This window comes from Thamnophis sirtalis, unplaced genomic scaffold (assembly GCF_051295495.1).
Source record: "Thamnophis sirtalis isolate CommonGarterSnake01/CBP01778 unplaced genomic scaffold, rThaSir2_p1.2 scaffold_4, whole genome shotgun sequence".
NCBI lineage: Eukaryota > Metazoa > Chordata > Lepidosauria > Squamata > Natricidae > Thamnophis > Thamnophis sirtalis.
In genome coordinates this window covers 20,638,130-20,660,026 of record NW_028261384.1, presented here as the reverse complement: position 1 = coordinate 20,660,026, position 21,897 = coordinate 20,638,130, and the positions used below count along the sequence as shown (strand labels likewise).

General features: G+C 36.7%; 1 protein-coding gene across 4 annotated transcripts in view; it reads left to right on the top strand.

The window, feature by feature from the left end:
- ZEB1 (zinc finger E-box binding homeobox 1) overlaps positions 1-10,699 on the top strand; it is an 80,710-nt gene extending 70,011 nt beyond the window's left edge. For all 4 annotated transcript variants that reach the window (XM_087712554.1, XM_087712553.1, XM_087712555.1 and 1 more), the window contains 4 exons: positions 1,236-1,341; positions 2,525-4,323; positions 6,772-6,952; positions 8,219-10,699. In XM_087712554.1, coding sequence (XP_087568680.1) covers positions 1,236-1,341; positions 2,525-4,323; positions 6,772-6,952; positions 8,219-8,778 — 2,646 coding nt within the window. In that variant the 3' untranslated portion in view covers positions 8,779-10,699. The remainder of the gene's footprint in view (positions 1-1,235; positions 1,342-2,524; positions 4,324-6,771; positions 6,953-8,218) is intronic.
- The last annotated feature ends 11,198 nt before the right edge of the window (positions 10,700-21,897 follow it).

The following is a 21,897-nucleotide window of genomic DNA, read 5'->3' as shown; positions in this document are numbered from 1 at the left end:
AAAAAAAGTTCAATGTTTCTGTGATGTACCACAGATTTCAACTAATGAGGTAGTGGTCTCAATTCTGGTTCTGGCTAAGGGATTGGCATTTAATCTCCTGGTAAATCAGTGGCAGAGAGGACTTTTCACAAGTGAAGTAGCTGATGGCAACTTCTCTAGTCAACTTGCCCCACAAGCTTGGGGGGCTAGGGTAGGTGTCGGCAGGGTAGGTGTGGTCACCTCAATATCATTCGTATCGGGATTCATGTGGTGACCCAAATGCTCTTCCAGTGAAAACGAGATCCTCAGCTCCGTTTCGGCTACGATGGCCTCCAGCAACCCTCTGCCAGCGAAAATGGAGCATGGGAGAGTCACACACAGACCTCCCAACTCCATTTTCGCTGCGAGAGGCACTGCGGGCCAGTCCTTTGCTGTTTCCAGGGCTAAAAAGACATCAAACTACTAGATTCCCTATATGCAGGTTTGTTTCTGATCACTACTGCCTGCAAGTCTTTCTTTGCATTTATGACATAAGGGGAGTTTAGCCTCATCAGTGTAATGGGTAATACTTTATGTAATAGGTTTTTTAAAAAAACCTTTTCTATGTGATTTTTCCCATTTCCTGCAGCAGACAGGACGGTCACAAAAACCTACATTCTACATATTTCAGAAAAGTTATTTTTAAAATTACAGCAATTATAGTAACTATAAAATTATAGTAATTTTATTTTAATGTTGTTTAGGAATATTGATTATTAAACTTTGAATTGTGCTAACTTTTGAAATAAGATTTATTTGGAGAATAACTTGTAACTGAGTATATTTGTGACTGGACCATCTTCTCTAGAACAGTCGGATGGTGCAGATGCATAAAGGAATTCAAGGCCAAGAGTAAGAACAAGAAGCATGTAAATGGAAAAATCAATTCCAATAATTAAAAATAATGTTTCTATAATATTTATACTGTTTCTTTATTCAGATTCTTTATTGATAACAGAATGCCTTACGGAATTTCGATTGTTACTCTGCATGAAATTCAGATAGAGGATAAAGTGATTTTTGTGGCTTGTTTATCTAATATGGCTCACTTGCTTTCCTTGTTGTCCTTTTTTCACAAGCAATATCCTCAATCATCTAATGATTTTTTTCTCTGTTAAAATTCACTGTATTTTATTATAAATAAGAGATTTCTCACAAGTACAAACTTCATCATTCCTGATTCGTCTTCTGATTAATTTTCATATTTTGTCTGACAGAGACATGTGACACAATCTAGTGGTAATCGAAAATTCAAGTGCACTGAATGTGGAAAAGCTTTCAAATATAAACATCACTTAAAGGAACACTTAAGAATCCACAGTGGTAAATATCCTGGTATTTTGTTTTTCACAGTACATATTTTTAACTTTTGTGCGATAGCATAAATGTTGTATGTTTTCAATATGATTTTTCAATGAATAGTTAAAATATAATAACATTGTATAAATATAATTAAATAGGCAGCAGTTAGTGTTCAAATAATATTGAAATAGTTTAATCTTATCACTTTATGGATTAAGCTCTTATTGCTTTTACATTTAATAATTTAATTGAATCAAAATATATTGTCTATGCACGGGCTATCTTATATTTCCTCTGTAATCTGCTTCAAGATAGCAATAGCAATAGCAATAGCAGTAGACTTATATACCGCTTCATAGGCCTTTCAGGCCTCTCTAAGCGGTTTACAGAGAGTCAGCATATTGCCCCCAACAATCTGGGTCCTCATTTTACCCACCTCGGAAGGATGGAAGGCTGAGTCAACCCTGAGCCGGTGAGATTTGAACCGCTGACCTGCTGATCTAGCAGTAGCCTGCAGTGCTGCATTTAACCACTGCGCCACCTTGGCTCTGAGAATTGTTATATTAATTCACAGAAATTTCATATACACCAGTTTGTTTACCTTCTTGTCTAAATGATTAGAATTACTCCATGTACATGCATTTACATGATATAAAATGCTTTGACATAATTTTCCTTCCAATGAGTTATTTGCCTCCAGCACAGATTGAGCACTATGTCTGCTTTGTATCATTCATTTGTCTTCGATATTACCATTTAAAATGTTTTGACATATGTGCTGTTTATGATACTATATTAGTAGTTCATTTGAACTACTGGCATTCAAAAAGCCAGTGAATAAACTGTTGTTTTTGAAAGCATTTTATGCAATGTACATATTGAATAAACGCAAGAAACAGAGATCCTTTGCAGAAAAATTGGGAATATTTTCGTTATCAGTGGAAAGAAGACGAACTGTGAGTCCTTTTAGAGTTGTGTTACATCCATCACAAAGTTTGAATTGCATATCAATCAAGTTACATTAATTCTATATCTGGAAATCTGAAGGTATTGCTATATAGGTATCAGGAAGATTCTTTCCCCATCTGGAATGCATCTTTTATTCATAGAACTATTTAAGTATTGATTTTGTAAATCCATCCTATAACTCTAAGTAACATTTTTGCATTATAATATTTCTTTTTTTATATATGTATGTATCCAGGAGAGAAGCCATATGAATGCCCAAACTGCAAGAAACGTTTTTCCCATTCTGGTTCCTACAGCTCCCATATAAGCAGTAAGAAATGTATTGGAATGGTGCCTGTGAATGGCCGAGCACGATCAGGGATCAAGACATCTCAGTGCTCTTCTCCTTCTCTTTCTGCATCCCCGGGTAGCCCAACAAGACCACAAGTACGACAAAAGATAGAAAATAAACCCTTACAAGAACAACTCCCTGTAAACCAAATTAAAACTGAACCTGTGGATTATGAATTCAAACCTATAGTAGTTGCATCAGGAATCAACTGTTCAGCCCCTTTGCAAAATGGGGTATTTAGTGGTGGTAGCCAATTGCAGGCAACCAGTTCTACTCAGGGCGTGGTGCAAGCTGTTGTTTTGCCAACTGTTGGTCTGGTATCTCCAATAAGCATCAACTTAAGTGACATTCAAAATGTACTTAAAGTTGCAGTCGATGGTAATGTGATAAGGCAAGTATTGGAGAATAGTCACACCAATCTTACATCCAAAGAACAAGAAACAATCAACACTGCACCCTTACAACAAGCTGGACATTCCCTTATTTCAGCTATCAGTCTTCCTTTGGTTGATCAAGATGGGACAACCAAAATTATTATTAATTACAGTTTGGAGCAACCTAGCCCTCTTCAGGTTATACCACAGAATCTGAAAAAAGAAACCTCTGCCCAAAATAACAACTGCAAAACTGAGAAACTACCAGAAGATCTCAGAGTGAAGTCTGAAAAAGAAAAAAGTTTTGAAAGAGAAACCAATGATAGCACTTGCCTTTTTCATGATGACTGTCCAGAGAAACCTAATGCACTTCAAGAATCAAAGCACTATGATGTCAAAAATTCCACTCAACCGTCTCAGCTCAGTGGTGCAGAAGTTGAAAAATCTGAATCCTCTGCTTTATCAGAAGCAGGGGAGGCTAACCCATCTCCTGGTCAACCTCCTTTAAAAAACCTTTTATCCCTCCTTAAAGCCTATTATGCATTAAATGCACAACCAAGCTCAGATGAGCTCTCCAAAATTGCTGATTCAGTCAATTTGCCATTGGATGTTGTTAAAAAGTGGTTTGAAAAAATGCAAGCTGGCCAGATTTCTTTACCAGTATCTGGCCAGTCTTCCCCTGAACCTGATAAATTAAAAACCTCTGTTAATAATGATGACCACATTGGATCTACAGCTGAAAATGAACAGGACAGCCAATCTAATGCTGTAAGTCCTCTTAAAACCAATAAACCACAGACTATATCAACAGGATCAGCTCATAATGGCTCTCAGCATAACACACCATCCCCGTCACCCCTTAACCTTTCTTCATCTAGAAATGCACAGGGTTTCTTGTACCTTAACGAGAGTGCCCAGGAAGAGCCACAAATAGAACCTCTTGACCTTTCATTACCAAAGCAACATGGAGAATCATTGGAACGATCCACTAGTGTTTACCAGAACAGTGCATATTCTGTTCAGGAAGAACCTTTGAACTTAACTTGTGCAAAAAAAGAACCACAAAAAGACAGCAGTATTACAGACTCTGAACCAGTTGTAAATGTAATCCCACCAAGTGCCAATCCCATTAATATTACTATCCCTACAGTTACTGCCCAGCTACCTACAATTGTTGCCATTGCTGACCAGAACAGTGTTCCATGCTTAAGAGCTCTTGCTGCTAATAAGCAAACAATTCTTATCCCCCAGGTAGCTTATACTTATTCAACCACAGTTAACCCTACAGTTCAAGAAACACCAAAACAGATGCAGGCCAACGGAAATCAGGTACCTAAATATATACCCATTTATATCTGAATGTTTCAGCTTATTAGCAATGTTATAAAAAGAATACTAGACCGGATATAGAAAATGTAATCTTAGTTTTGCTAATATATGCTACTATCATGTGGCTGATAAGAGTTCAAAACAATTTTTTACTTCCTGTGTAAGTACTTTATGCTGAATAATGTACAAAAATTCTTTTATATCACTTCCTGGATGTTCTTTAGTTATATCACATAGCCTACAACCAAAAGTGGACAGCTCAAATCAAAACTTCGTGAGTGATGCTGCCATTGTTTCGGTTTTCTCTATGAACCTGGCTAAACTGTGATGTTTAATAGTGTAAGACACATGTCTAGCATGCATTCTTACATTATAATATATTTCTGAAAAGATATAACTAAAATTTTGAAGAGACATGCTATGGTTTTTGAATCTGAAAACGATGGACATGTTCATACTATGTCAAACATTTCGGTAGATGGATATTTATCAAAAGTATTGCTTATTTGGCCTATTGGAATAAATGATTGAAAAATGTTTCCATTTGAATAGTTGCAGGATATTCACTTTTTGGGTATCGTAATAATCCGTTAGTTGATTTTTTTTTTTGTCTACATAGAGTTCTGTTCTTCATCTTCCTCTTTGTTGTTCTCTGCTTCAGTTGTTATATGCATCATGTATTTCCCTTTAATAGTTTTCAGCACGCCTCATTATTGAACATTAAAAGTGTTCCTGAAGTTTTCACAGTAGGTATAGCATTCTGACTTTATCCACAACATTGATGTGGCAAGATGATTGGTAAGATGTGCCTTAGACATCTCAATATGGAGTAAGTTGGTGAAGTCTCCATTAATATGCCTTCCCTTCCCCCCTCCCCCCCGGTCTCCTTTTAGACCGACTTATGGGTACCGTTAAGCTGTTGCTTACATTAAACCTCTATAGCCTGGTGAGAAATCTATGGCCTTTCAAATGCTGAGAACTAAATTGGCTTGCTATCTCAGGTCAATGGAAATTTTGGTCGACCTGTTTCTCCAATCTGTTCTGCTGTATAAAAAGAAAGCAGACATAGTATATACCAGGAGTGTCAAACTCAAGGCCCTGGGGCCATATCTGGCCTATGGGGTACTCAGATTTGGCACGTGGGACTGCCCTGGAAACAGTGAAGGACTAGCCCATGGTGCCTCTGCCAGCAGAAACAGAGCTCGGGAGAGCTGCATGCTTTGTTTTCACTGGCAGAGGATTGCAGGAGACCGTCCTAGCTGAAAACAGAGCTCAGGAGCCCGTTTTCAGTGCACTCAGGTCACCACAGGTGTCCCAGATATATCAAGCTGGCCACGCCCATCCTGGCCATGCCCACTCAGCCCCCCCCGAGGTCAAACACAACTCTGACACAGCTCTCAGTGAAATTGAGTTTGACACCCTGGTCTATACAGAAGCCACCCCAGAAGACTCTTGTTTTGCTGAAAGGCAAAAAGAGAGGTATCTATTTCGATATAATGGTTTGATGTGGAGTAATAGTTAGTAATCTTACAAACTTTTGGCCTTTTCTATATACATGAAGCTGTTGACTCTTGTTCTTCATGTATACATGTGAAACATTCCTAATGACTTTATATTTCATGTTGCACTGATTGGGGAATTCTTAATGTCATAGCGAAATTACTCAGATTTTCCACCCATCCAGACATAGTGCAACTGTAATTATGTAATTGATACAAATCTAAATGTAAACTTAATTACTAAGGAAAATTCACTTTGTAAATTGCTGTGGTCATATTATTTTAAAAACTGTTATGAAGTTCTTTTTTAAGCTTGTTGATATTGTTAGAACAGAGCAGACAATCAAAATTGGTTCTGGAAAAAGTAAGTAGCATGGGAGCTAAGCAAACTGTGTGTTGGAAGGCCACAAAGATGTTTGATTTAGATAAAGTTCTTTAAACCATCTTATTCAGATGAAGTTCTATTGTGCAGCAGCACTAGCATTACTCTTACTTTGGTATGCATTGTTGGGCACAAATTTGAACATAATTGCACATATTGGGAGGGATTATTACCATTTATCACCATGATATTTGTCAATAGTTGTCTAAAGAGGAATTACTAAATGAGGACTGCCTGTCATACTAGTGATCTTTATAGCATAAATATTATGAATGTTTACAAAATACTAATGAAACTGCCCTCAGCATTTTTTTTCTTACAAAAGCTTTATTTTAAACTAGCATTCCCTAGCTTAAGCAACATCTATTGGGCTAGTCTTGAACATAAATATTTCTTATTCTAAGATGCATATATTCATGGACTTCCAGCTATTAACAGAACAGTATTTATGGTTATGTCATAGTTGAGATAAAATTACTTAACAAAGTGCAGTAAACATTGATTCTGCTTTTTATTGTATAGCCTATTACAAATATTATATTTTAACACTGTCCCGTGGTTTTTTAGGATGAAAGACAAGACACTAGCTCAGAAGGAATATCAAATGTAGATGATCAAAACGATTCTGATTCTACACCACCGAAGAAGAAGATGAGAAAAACAGAAAATGGAATGTATGCATGTGATTTGTGTGACAAAATATTCCAGAAGAGTAGCTCACTTTTAAGACATAAATATGAACATACAGGTATGAAGTTACCACAATTTTTAATTCGGGACTTTACCAGATACACATTGGTACTGATCATAGATTCAGAGGATTGCAAGGACATTTTCCTTGCTAGTATGAAACATTTTTGAAAAATGGAACAAGTTATAACTAATTCATTAATTTAAATTATACTTCAGAGATAGAATATTATAAATACTTTCTCCATTAAGGAGGCTAAAACAGAGGAAGTAACTTTGAAGCTGTTGTAGATAATTGAAATGTGATTGGGATATCCACATTGGTAGCTCACATGTCTGAGCCGTTCACATCTAGAGCAAGGAAAGAATTAGGAAAATGAAATAAAAATGTCAGAAGCAGCAAAAAAAAGTGAGAAAATAAGTTCTCGCTAATATAAACTTCTTTTTGTAAAAGATGGATCATGCACATCTCTAATTTATATTTGAATCCTGCACAGGAATAAAAGATGTAGTGTAATTTCCAGTTTCATATGATATAGTAGCATAGCTTTATCATTAGTTCCAAATAATTAGTTTATTTATGTATTTATTAATTTTTTATGCCACCCATTTCCCCTATCAGGTAACTCTATGTGGCTTAGAGATAACTAAAAAGACAAACAAAAAAATAATTAAAATATTAAAACCATGCACATTAAAAATTTAAAACTATATGAAAAACCAGAGTGAGAAGGGCAGCATGGGGCTGAAGTTTATGCCAATATTAATTATAAAAGGTTATTTGTCAGCTATTCATACATGGAATACTTAATTTACTAAGTCTGTAGACTTGTCTGAAAACAGAGTCAATAACTTGCTAACAGTTGTCTCATTTTACGAATTAATATCTTCCATCATTATTATTATTTCCTCACCACTAAGATGCTATAAAATGCCATTAATTTTCCATTTAAAAACCCATAACTTTTTTCCTTAGGAATTATATATCTGTTTATATAACATATGCACCATCACAGATCCTTATTTAGAACTTTTGGAAAACTTAAGAGCCTGCAAACCTATGATACTATGATAGTTCCAACTCCTACTTACATTCTATAAGAACAAATCCAACAATTCTCACTCTCTCCTGATGCTTGTGATGAGAAATCAGTAATGTGCCTCTTGTAATGGTTATTGAGAATGGTACCCCATTTTTGACTTCTGATGAACTAATTTTTGTTTGAGATTCCCTTAAGAAAATCCAGCAGTACTGGTGCAATGAGCAAGTCCACATTCAAGCAAAATATACTCCAGGGAAATAATTTCATTTTTATATTTTCAGGTAAAAGACCTCATGAGTGCGGAATCTGCAAAAAGGCATTTAAACATAAGCATCATTTAATTGAACATATGCGACTGCACTCTGGAGAGAAGCCCTATCAATGTGACAAATGTGGCAAACGCTTTTCTCACTCGGGGTCTTACTCTCAGCACATGAATCATCGCTACTCCTATTGTAAAAGGGAAGCTGAGGAACGTGACAGCACAGAACTAGAAGGAGCCGCACAGGAGCACCTAGGGAATGAGAATGCAGAAGCAGGAGCTTCTCCCTCACAGCTTGACTTTGATGAGAGAGAAAGCTTGACAAGAGAGGAGGAAGACAGTGAAAAAGAGGAAGAAGATGAAGACAAAGAGATGGAGGAAAAAGAAAAAGAATGTGGAAAATTACAAGAGGAGGAGGAGGAAGAAGAGGAAGAAGAAGAGGAGGAGGAGGAAGAAGAGGAAGAAATAACTGAAGAAAGCATGAAGGACAAAGAAGCCGTAGATGAAGGAAACAGTATTAAACCAGAAGTTATATTAAAAGAGGAGCTAATGTCCGAGGCAGCAACAAGTAAAGTTTAACTGATAAGATTTTGTACACAGAGAAAGAATCTCAATTAATAATGAAAGTTGTTCTATACTCTACATGCTTTTTATGGAAGCACAGTAGTCTGTGCACTGTGATTCCTGTTCACTACTGTGTAACAAAAATTAAAAAAAAAACAGAAAATATAAAAAAATATATATATCCAGGTGTGCCTGAATCTCAAATCTCGTAATTTTTCACAGTTTTCAAATTTAGAAACAAGTTTGTGACCCGAAACAGATTGGAAGAAAATGATGACTTTGGAAGCAAATAGGTTAACATGTTACAGGAAACATTCGGTATGTGTTGGACATCAATTTGTTACCATCAGTATTCTTTTTTTTTTTTGTTTAATATTTTGATTGTACAATTGGGAGATATTTTATGTTCCTTTTTTTTCTATCAGTGAAACAATTTTGCTAATTCCGCTTCAGTATTTTATTATATGTTTAAAATGTGAGAATTTCTGCACTACAGACTTCCCTTAAGCAGAAAGATATGACACAGTTCCAAACAGTGTTTGACTACCTTTGTAAATTCAGCTTAGAAGGTAGCAGTTTATAACATTTAGATGTTGCTAGTAGAACATGTTCTCATTTAAAGTGTATTGTTAGCCTTAAGGGAGCAGCTGATAGAAGGACTGAAGTTTACTCATGTGGTTGAAAATATAGTTTGAAAAGAAAGATTGTGGTGGGTTTCTGATTGCAGGGACTAACAGTGTTAATACTGGTGAGGACAGCCAAGTTGTCAAAATCAGTGTTTGTAATTGTGTCTGGAGTGTGTAGTAAAAAATATGAAGGATATGACATGAAGCTTTGAATCTCTTTTGGCCTTATGCAAGACCCTGTGTGCTGTAAGTGCCATTTCTCAGTATTTTTAAAGGCTTTGACCAGCCTTTCTCCAATGTGTGGCCTACAATAACTAGCATTTGTTGATTTGTATTAAATTTCAGTAAATTAAATCATGGGACAAAAACAAACAAACAAACCCAGCCATCAGAGAAGTAAAAGCACTGGTACATTTCATAAAGTAATTCTTCACTCTTAGTTGTTGCTTTTTCATTACTTATCTGGATAATTTCTCTACAATAATTATGAAGGGAAATTTCTAATCTATTATATTGGCTCACTTTATTTCAGACAAATACATGATATATTATTGGGCTCATATGTTTCCAAATGTTAGTTATTCTGGACCCCATTTATTGACAATGTTAGCTGATTTAACCTATCAGTATTATTTTCTTTCTTTTAGTTATAGATCTGTGCAACATTTTGTACTGTATGTTTTCAAATCTGGCAGTATTAATACCCTTCTTACTGACATATGTACCCTTTAGGTTTAGAAAACTTTTATATTTATGTGTCTTATTTTTATATTTCTTTATTTATTACACAGTAGTGTATAATACAGTAGTTTGTATTAATACAATAATATATTTTAGTATGAAAATTTGGAAAGTTGATAAGATTTAAAGTAGAGAGGCAATTGGTTCTCTTGCATTGAGATTTGATTTAACAGTGTTATGTTAACATTTATACTTGCCTTGGACTGTAGAAGAGAAGAATTAAAATGGGAATGTATCAATTTACAATTGCAATCAATTCATTTCACCTTTTCCCAGTTTTTACTATAAAGCTCTTAAATTTTGAAATTCACTGTATGACTAAATAGCATGATGCTCTGCAGTTTTATTAACCTTACCATAAAACACTCATTTCTTTAAGGAAACCGAACTAGAGTAATCTTCTAAACAGTGTGGGAACAATGTTTAACATTTCTGTGCCAATTTGTTCCTGTATTCATATATGTGAGTTACAAATCTGAAGCTTCATTTTTTTAAGTTCCTTGTTATATCATGGTCATTTTCTAGTTTTTTACCAGACTCCCCATCTCACAATAAAAAGCATCAATAAGCCTGCTTTACTGTCATTATTGTGGTAATGAAGTTTATCTTTTGATATATTTCTATGGGATATTGCTGAGGTTTTATCCAAACAATAATCAACAACTCCTTTCCCCTTTACTGCTCTCAAAGTACTCTCCTGCCTGACCTAGGAGCTACCATGGCTATAGAGAAGATGTCCTGAGAGAAAAACATTAGGTTTTCTTCCTAATGAGAACATTTTCACTGAGTTCCACAAAAGTTAGTCAAGTGATGACGTGGTGTCTCAGTGGCTAAGATGCTGAGCTTGTTAATCAGAAAGGTTGGCAGTTCGCATCCATAGTGTCGGGTAATGGAGTGAGCGCCTGTTACTTGTTACAGTTTCTGCCAATCTAGCAATTCGAAAGCATGTAAAAATGCAAGTAGAAAAATAGGGATCACCTTTGGTGGGAAGGTAACAGCGATCCGTGCACCTTCGGTGTTTAGTCATGCTGGCCACATGACCACGGAAACGTCTTCGGACAGCGCTGGCTCTTCGGCATTGAAACAGTGATGAGCACTGCCCCTAGAGTTGGGAATGACTAGCACATATGTGCAAGGGGAGCCTTTACCTTGAAATCAAGTGCATAATCAGCCAAACTGGTTTATACCAGAGGAAATATAGTGTGTGTGCATATTGCTATAAATTAAAAAGAGTATGGCGGTGTCTTATCTTATTTACAAGTAGAATTAGAATGCAATTTGCTAGCCATTTTTTTTAAAAAAATTATTTTGAGCTACAGCTTACTCCTTTTCAAACATTTTATTAGAGAATTTGCTACTAGTCATCCTGATTTTTGCCATCCTAGAATAACAAAGCCTTCCTATAGAACATGCAGCTATGGATCATTCATATTTTGAAATAGTAAAAAGCAATTCCATAGATGCTGCAGAGATGGGGTTTACATTGCCAGGAATTCTGCAACTTCCAAAAATGTATATTGTGGAGTCTCCGATGCTCTCTGAATTTGGATGTTTTTTTGCAGATGTTTCATTACCCAACTATCATTTTCAATAATAGAAGAAAGTGGGGTTTGGTCCCTGTTTATATACAAAATGGCTTTCCCTATCAGTATTGATAGGAGTCTTCTTGGTAATTTCTTTATTAGGTTGTAGTTTACAGTTTAATTGTTTGTCTGGGTATCTTTGACATATATAAACAGAAAGCAAACTTCACTCCCTTCTAGCACTGATGATATTACCTAATTAGATAATGAAACAACCGAGCTCAGTGTACAGCAAGGATCCCACATCCAATCCTGAGCTATTCCCTTCCATTGGAATGTATATTATCCTCTATTAGCTGACTTTGCATCCTTCAGAAATGTTGTTAATTTTAAATTCTAAGAGTATTAGAGATTTATTAACAATTGGTGATACATAAAAGAAGGCACTACTGATCCTGCCAGAAACATCACCATTACAGAATTGTTCAGAGTTCAAAACAGTACTACTTCAAATATGAAGGAATTGCTTCCAGCATAGTCAAAACAATCAGTGAGGTTGAAGCCACTGCTTTGAACTTGAAATGGAATGCTACGTGTAAAAAGCCTTTCAAGCTCATAACAGTTTGCACACAACTACTAAAATCATGGCAGTCAAGAATCTATGCATTAATAACAAAGTAAATACAGCAAAACATGGCTAAGATTTCACTGTCCTGAAGGATACAATTAGCTAAGCTGAACTAGAAGGTGACCTAATTATTAGAAAATGTATATGCTGTACAGTTGGAGTATCTGGGTTTTATGAGGCTATGTAGAGTAATAATTACAGGTCCCAGAAATTCAGGTGGTACCTCATAGTTGCCCAGCCTAGTGTCAATACTACATGCTAGATCTATCCATCCACACAATATATTATGGATGGAAACAGTCTTATTGAGAGCAGACATGTGATATATCAAGAGCAGCCTAAGTCCACGATGTTCCAGAATTGGGCCAATAGGGCTTAAGAAAGCCACACTAACACTTGGTGTCCCTTTCCTGGAATGCCAAACTAAGCCCACTGTACTTTCCCAGTCTCAATAAAAACCTTCACTAGTCCATCCCTAAAATCTCATCCTAGACATCTTTCCTCCGCCATCTCATTGGACATCACCATTCATCCTTTTCACCAGCACTAACGGTTGCATGTATATCATTTCAAGTGGGTAGTTCCAAAGCATTCTTTTATAACTGCTTATACATAATCCTCAACCACAACGGGCAATTGGGACTGGAGTTTCTATATGCATGCAATGTAGCCATGAAGCACAATCACAATCGCTGCATTCTGGTTGTAGTTGTTAACTGAATTCCACAGTAATTAGGTGAGGCAACTTCCTGCCAGCTTCCTACAATCAAATCCATAGGGAAACCAGTAGGAATCTACAAGTTCCAGGTAGTTTGCAAGCAGTCTGTCAAGCAGATATGCAGCTATTGCTGGGTATGGGGAGCATTGATTTTCTGGAGAAACCTTCAAGGAAGTTTGCAAACAGTGATTATGTGATCATGACGAACTGCAATGAGTCATGGCTGTGAGCCAGTTGCCAAGTCCTCAGTTCATGATCATGTGACTATTGGACAGCCAGAACTGTCATAACCACCATTCATTCAAAACCATCATTACTTCAAATGGTTGAACAAATGATTGTAAGTCAGGGACTACATGTAGTCACTCCCTATCATCTGTACTTTCAGAACATAAAACATGCAATCATCCTTCACTCCCAAGCACCAATATCATAAAACTATTCAGCCTGACATATCCATCAGATTCTAGTTTCCCACACCACTGCACTGCCAATGTACCAAGACAAATCCAAGAGAAAGAAATTAACATTCCTTCATTCACCCTGTCCAGTTCAAACACAGCTTATTATTCACCATGCCTACAGTCTCAGTGCCCAATCCTGATTGCTTGGTTGTTCCAAACTCTGATCTCTGGTGCACTGGTTTCCATAGCAGCCTCTCCAGTTCACCCAAATCCCTAACTTGCATTTTACTTCAATTGATTTTTGCCACCACTTTGCAAGACTCCATTTCCATATCATTGCCTCTGCTTCCATCTCCCTTTCCTGGGTACCACAACTATTGGCTTAAATGTAAGCTTCTCTATCTCATCATCTTTTCATTAACATCCACCTGTGCTATAATGGTGGCCTTCTTATTGCTTCGTTGTCCTACTATGACAAACCAGCAGCTCTTCCCCATCTTTTACAGCAGCACCCCAGTATCTTATTTTCAGGAGCAAAGCAGAATCTAGTAGAAGTCACCTTCCTCCTCCTCCTCCTTCACATCCTCCTTCTCTAAAAATAACAAGCACTAATCCAAAAACTCCAGTTTACTTTTCCTAACACATCTCATCAAAGTTCTGAAGAAAAGCAAAATGTCTTCAAGAAAAAATCTAGTTACCTTTTGAAAAAAAAGCACCTTTGGGACAACCATGACTGAGAATCTCCATAAACAGATAACTTTGATGTTTTCCCACCCATACCAAAAAGTAATATGCAATAACCATTTACGGCACAACCACAATTAGCATGTATTTAGATCAGAACCCATGGTCATGTGATACTAATAGCATTATTATAATTATAATACAATTGCTCAATAATTGCAAAATTTGTTTAAAATCTGCAGTGATTCGCTAACAACCGCCTTGCTTAGCAATGAAAACTTTTAGTCCCAACTGTAGTGGTAAATCACAGACTATTTCTAGCACTGATTTTTTTAAGTGTTTTAATTAAAAATATTTGTTTTATTAAAAACAAAAACAATGATTAGTATTATTTTTAAATAAAACCAACATTTTCCACAAAAAATCAGGTTCACAATCTTTTGGCTAGAAATTATTTCGTATTATGGCTTATGCCAATGTTGTAATCTAGTTCACAGACTCCTTATTCTGATATATCACTTCTATTTTTAAAAAATGTGTTATCGATGCATTCTAAGGAATTTGGCTAAATCGACTGTTTCCTTTAGAGTATTTGTATTCATTGTTAAATCTCCTGTGTCCTGTTGCCTTTTATGGGTTTTCTTGAATATTTGGAATAAAACTGTCAAATGCTAGCTGTAATTCTTGGCATATTCTTCCCTGGTGGGATTATCCTCAGAGATCAAAGTTTCTGTTGGGCCAAAGGATTCAGTAGAAGCATTTGATTGAATTGCATGTTTGGGTTTTGAATTAATTTCTTCTGATCAAATCGTTTGGTTGATATATCATCCTACAATTATGCGGCCCATCCAAACTAGACTTAACTATTTTAGCATTTGAGTTTAAAAAGAGCAGTGAAATCAATAGTTACAAGTTTTCCTTGCCTTCAGATAAAAATATATTTTTCCTCTTCTCCCCAACATCACAGGTCAAAGGAGAATAGCAATCCAATAGTTTGGATTGAATGATTGAGTCATTCATTCATTCATTCGTTCCTGCAATAGAATAGAATAATAACAGAGTTGAAAAGAACCTTGGTCTTGTACTCCAGCCTCCTGCTCAGGCAGGAAACCCTATTTCAGACAAATGGTTGCCAAATCTTTTCTTTAAAATCTCCAGTATTGGAGCACTCACAGCTTCTGGAGGCAAGCATTCCACTGATTAATTGTTCTAACTGTCAGGAAATTTCTCCTTAGTTCTAGGCTTCTCTCCTTGATTAGGTTCCATTCATTGCTTCTTGTCCTGCCCTCAGGTGCTTTCGAGAATAGCTTGACTCCCTCTTCTTTGTGGCAGCCCTTGAGATATTGGAAAACTGCTGTCATGTCACCCCTAGATCTTCTTTTCATCATTTTTTCCTGTTTTACCATTCTGTTTTAAAGAGTGTTTTGCCATTCCATTTCTTTATTCAAATGCAATGTTTATTGAAACACACCATAATGTGATTTAATAAGCTAATTTGTCTATCACATTTGTTATTACAATCACACTTAAAATGCAAAATCTTACGGCTGTGAATTCTCTCTCATATGAGTAATCAAATCCTGCTTAAAAAAAAAAAAAGACTACCGAGGTTGTTGCTTTCTCAGTTGCAATTTGCCAGCCATCCACATTGCATTTAACAGGTACAAGTTGGTTTTGCCTCCTTTCAAATGCATTTTCCCCCCATTTGGTAGATACAGAATGCTCAAAATTCTGGATACATTGCAAGTTACAGAAAGGCATTGCATAACAGTACGATATCAATCTGCATACAGAAAAGGTGATTTTTCCAGCCTGGAAAGGAAATAATACATTGACATTAATGCTCCAAAATCTCTTTGATAGAGCATGCTCCCACATCTCATAACAGCAACTAATGCTTTTATTTGCTTATTGTTGGGAATTCTGTTCATGTTCCACAAAACAAGCTTTCACCCATCAAAAATAGGAGACATAATGATCAAGCACTTCCAAGGTCCCTCATATAGAAATTCTTACAATTGTAAGGAAGGATATTTATCCAATTTTACCGAGGTTGGAGTTTTATCAAAGCCATGCTGTTTTCTCAATGTCAGTAGTTGCATTACATTAGAAGCATTTCTCTTGTCATCACAAGAGAGAAATCTATAAATCAAGATTATGCTTGTAGCCTTCACTATACCTTTTTTATAGAAAAGTAATTTTAATTAGTTGCACAGTCCAATGCTAGGATATGCATTAAAATATTTCATCTGCACAGAAGAAATATTATGGAGCTTGGCTTAAAATGTTAGTAAGCCAATAGAACACACTCCTCCTATGAAGAGGAAGATTCCATAGGCTCTATCCTTTCAGGGCTGCAAATGCAGTGATAAAAAATTCAATTTGCAATAACCAGATAGAATGTAGGCTGGGTTAATTGTAGAGTGCTCTAACCTTTGCTGCAGGTTTAAAACTGAGTGTGTGTGTATGTGTGCGCGCGCGCACGCGCTTCCTTCGCTCACAGGCGCAGCTGCATATGCACAGAACCTTCTGCGCATGCGCAGAGCATCTTTAATGACATCTGGGCAGGTGGGCGGAGCTTCCCGCCACCACCACTACTGGTTCACCCAAACCGGGGCGAACCGGCAGAATATCACCTCTGGTGTAACCAGTGAGAACATAAATAATTGCTTCTAACTGCATTGTTATTTATTTGGGATTATTTCTATAACATCCTTCTGATGATTCCTAAATTTAAAAATTAGCACCACATCTTTGCCCAAGGACTTTGATATCATTACAATGTATTAACAGAAAAGGCTGATTCTCCAGGAAAGGATGTTCACGTTGCAAGGATGCAACATACCTAAAAACAGAGTTTTAATTGCATCTTTTAAACTCTGCCAAGTAATTGCACCATTCCCCCAGGCTAAATGAATGGAAATTACAGCTGAATACATAGAACCTGAAAAATACTGAATGAAACAAATACATTCCGTAGTGAAAGCCACAAACGTGGTAGTTTTCATAGCAAGTCTTTATTGGGTGGTTTTAAAATGCAGCCTCAATAATACCCCAATTCAGCTGCCAAACCTGATTTTTTTTTTAAATGACCCCCCCCCCAAATATACTTTTAAAAAAAATCCTTATTGAATTCCAAGGAAATTAGCTGCAGTTATACTTTATAGCACATTATAAAGTTAGGAATGCATATGATCTATAGAATTTTTGCAGCTTGTTAATGAAAACTAAATGAGATTGTGTTTATTAGTTGCATTTAATGATTTCCATCGTGAGCTCTGTGACTTCTGAATGTATCCATTTGTTACTTAATTCAATAATACCGCAGAAAGTGATATCAGCACAAGTGCCTAAAAAGTTGTTTAAAGAATGATTTATTTCTCTTCATCAGACAGAAGCATTAGAACTACTGAGGGAGTCAAAATCAGCCAGATGGCAAAGTGTACCAATGCACACCCTACCCGTTTTAAACATCAACACATTTCAAAAGGGATAGAACTGGCTGACTTTGATCTTTCTTGAAGACGCTGTAAGGGGACCCAGCTACTGAGATGTTTTCATAACAGAACAGTAACAGAATAACAGAGTTGTAGGTTATCTAATCCAACCCCACCCAAGCAGGAGACCCTTCACCATTTCTGACAGATGGCAGTCCAATCTCTTCTTGAAAGCTTTCGGTGATGAAGCTTCCAAAACTTTTGAAGTCAAGCTCTTCCATTGGTTGATTGCTCTGTTAGGAAATTTTTCCTTATTTCTAAGTTGAATCTCTCCTTGATCAGTTTCCATCCATTCTTTCTTGTCTGGCCTTCAGGTGCTTTGGGAAATAGCTTGACTCCTTACTTTCTGTGGCAGCCCCTCAAATATTGGAACATTTCTATTATGTCTTCCCTGGTTCTTCTGTTCACTAGACTAGCTATGCCCAGTTGCTCTAACCATTCTTCATATGTTTTGGCTTCCAGACCCCTAATCATCTTTGTTGCTCTTCTCTGCACTCTTTCTAGAGTCTCAACATCTTTTTTTATAGTATGGTGACCAAACTGGATGCAGTATTCTAGGTGTGGACTTACTAAGGCTTTATACTGTGGTATTTAGTACTTCACATGATCTTGATTGAATCCTTCTTTTAACACAATTTAGGATCGGCTTTTTTGGCTGTCGCTGCATATTGTTGGTTATATTTAATTGGTTGTTCCACTAAGACTCAAGATCCCTCTCACAGTTATTGCTATCAAGCCTGGTTTCTCCAAAGGCAGTGATCAGTATTTCCCATTCTTGGAAACTAAGGTTTGTGGACAACAACTTAAAATTCTTGAGCCAGCAATGCTCGATGGGGAATTCTGAGAGCTGAAATCCACACTTCTTAAAAGTTTCCAAATTTGAGAAACACTGTTCTAGACCATCCAGATACATGTCTGTCACTCCTATGGTTTATCCTGATGGAAGAACAAGTTTTATAATCTTGCTCTAATCTCTTTTGCAATTTTCAGAAATTATATTATTGACCAAATCATAAATTAAACACACTGCCTGGGTTAACCCATCATGTCTTCAATGAGCTGTATATCTTGAGTCAGAATTTTCTAACTTCATATCTACCTAAGAATTACCTACATTTATCTGCTTCATACAAGTCACTCATCTTACGATAAAGAGTATGAGAAATAATGGTGACATGGTGACTTTTATGACATGGTGAAAAAAATATGAATTCCTCAAAGAAATCTTTTCTTGGGTGACTGCATTCTGATTCTAAATGAGAGAGAACAGGTGGGAAATAGAACTAGTACTTCAAAAAGTATTTTAAAGATGCTATTTCTTTTAAGCGGTGCCAGGCCTGGGATTTATGTGGGTGTGATTTATTGTTCAAGCCTCCATCATATTGTTTTCTGCATTTTTGTTCTATGTAATTGTTTTAGTTCAGGCTGACTATATTTTGTGGGCTTTAATTGTTTTACTCTTTTTATGGATTTTGTAAGCCACCCAAGTTTTCCATACTTGGGAGGGGAGGCATAATTAATTAATTCAGTATTAGCTTGAGATCTGCTTATTGAATCTACTGAGATCAATGATACTTAAGTCAATAAATATTCCAATGGATCTATTTTGACTATATTTAAAGCAGGATCCAATCTGCTATTTTCATCTCACACTTTCCTGTTTTTCTGATATTTGTTAGGTTTTCTTGAACACAATATAAAAATCATAGTTCAACTCTATAACAATTACTGTGGTGGACAATATTATAAAATTACCAAAAGCAGGAAATCTTGCAATAGGGTGATATCTGGGTAGAATTCATGGAGTTACAATCTTTTATTACATATATAATGTTGTTATTGTTTTTTTAATTGTCTCTTGGCCTTTCATGAAGTTATACCAAGATCAACAATGAAGCCACAGCCATCTAGTAGGGAAATTATGCCACCAGGCTTGAAATTTTGGGCTTGGTCAATCTGGAGCTTCGCCACCTGCAGTTCGATCTAAGCATAGTACATAAAATTGTCTGCTATAACATCTTGCTTGTCAACAACTTCTTCAGCTTCAACCACAGTAACACACAGGCAAACAACTCAAGATAAACCACTCCAAACTCGATTGCAGAAAATACAACTTCAGCAACAGAGTGGTCAACGCCTGGTATGCCCTACCCGACTCCATTGTTACATCCTCAATCCTGCACAGCTTCAACCTCAAATGTGTACCATGGATCTAACCCCATTCCTAAGAGGTCCATAAAGGGGGCGTACATAAGCGCATCAGCGTGCCTACCATCTATCTCTTACTGTCCCCATTTATCTGTATTTACTTCCTTTATTCATGTTTATGTTCATATCTATACTTGTTATCTTGTACATGTTTGACAACTAACTAAATAAATAAATAAGTTTAAAAGCATTAAAACAGCAATTGAAAGCCTGTACTTATTTTCCCCATACTTTTCACACATGCAATAGACATTACAAGAAGTTCTCAACTTATGACCACAATTGGGAGAAGAATTGCTATTGGTAAGCAAGGCAGTTGTTAAGTGAGTTGCACCCAATTTTATGATCAAACAATTGCCATTACAGTCGTTAAGTGACCCAAATGGTCATTAAGCAAATATGGTTTCACCCATTGATCTTATTTATTGGAAAGGTTGCAAATGGCGATCACATGATTTGAGGATACTGCAATAGTTAAAAATACATGCCTATTGCCGTTCACCCGAATTTTGTTAATGTGACTATGGGGATGTTAGTTATAAGTGCAAGAACTGGTTATAAGTCACTTTTTCCAATGCCATTGTAGTTTTTAATGGTTATTAAATTAATAGTTAAGTCAAAAATTACTGTACAAAGTTTTTATCCTGATTTTTTGACACATACAGGCATGCACACAATGAACGCTCCTGTGTGAAGCGCATATTTATCTGCAGATCAGTATCCTCCTCAGATAAGTGCTTTTGAGGATGTGTGTATATATCTATTTTAAAATCAGAAGCTGAGTAAACCGAATCACGCCTCACCATGCAATGGAGCACTTAAGACAACACTGCTCAGTTTTTTCTGAATTAAACCCAAAGGCCTTGTTGCTCTACCCCAGGGGTATCATACTCCTGGTATCACATGGATGTCACGTGACATATCATGACTTTTCCCCCCCTTTGCTAAATCAGGGGTGGGGATGGCCAGTGTGTGACACATCTGGCTCGTGGGCCATGATTTTGACAATCCTCTCTACCCCATCACTTGTCCAAATTGCTTTCCTGTAGGGACCATGGAAGCCAAAATAAAATATGTATTTGATAGATTATGCCCACAGGAAAACACGATAGTAGGTTGATATTGCTATATCAGGGTAGCTGATTGGCATTTCTATGTTTTGCAACATTCATCATAAGAACTATTCTAATTTATCTGAAGCCATCCAGCAGAATGGTTTAAACAGAGCACCGTCCTACAACATGCCAAGAATGGATGGGGTCAGAATCATCCCACCCTTCCATTTCTCAGTCCTACTTTTACAAACATCAGTAGTCTTCATGTCACAACCATAATGGAACCCATCCATTATGGTCATAAGTCATAACGGTCGTAAAACAGATCAGTTACATTACCAACCCAATTTGTAACGTTTGCAGAGATTGTTAAGTGAATGCAGAAGTAATAAGTGGGAACACATTGCTTATTATGCATGCAGTTCTGGTATAAACTGGAAGTGCAATTTTTCAGCAAAACTATTGTAAAACCTGATCATGTGACCAGGACACTGTAAAAGGATATAAATGTAGCCATGACATGCAGGAAGAGTCGTAAGTCCCTTTTTTTCTGATGTATTGTAACTTTGAATGGTTGCCAAGGTGGCGCAGTGGTTAAATGCAGCACTGCAGGCTACTGCTAGATCAGCAGTTCAGCGGTTCAAATCTCACCGGCTCAGGGTTGACTCAGCCTTCCATCCTTCCGAGGTGGGTAAAATGAGGACCCAGATTGTTGGGGGCAATATGCTGACTCTCTGTAAACCGCTTAGAGAGGGCTGAAAGCCCTATGAAGCGGTATATAAGTCTACTGCTATTGCTATTGCTAAGCAAGCAGTCGTAAATCAAGGACTACCTGTACGTGTGCATATATTCCCAGGGAATTTCTATACATCAGCATTATTGTTCTCCAAAGTTGTTCTCACCTCAATCTGTGCTTTGTCACAACTCCTAGAATAACAAAAATCCTTTCTCTTGCCTAGCCTTTTCATACAGAAAGGGGAAGGGAAGGCACTAGTCACATTATCTATGTTTTTTTTACTATAAGTTGTAAACATTTCTTCGGATGTTTGC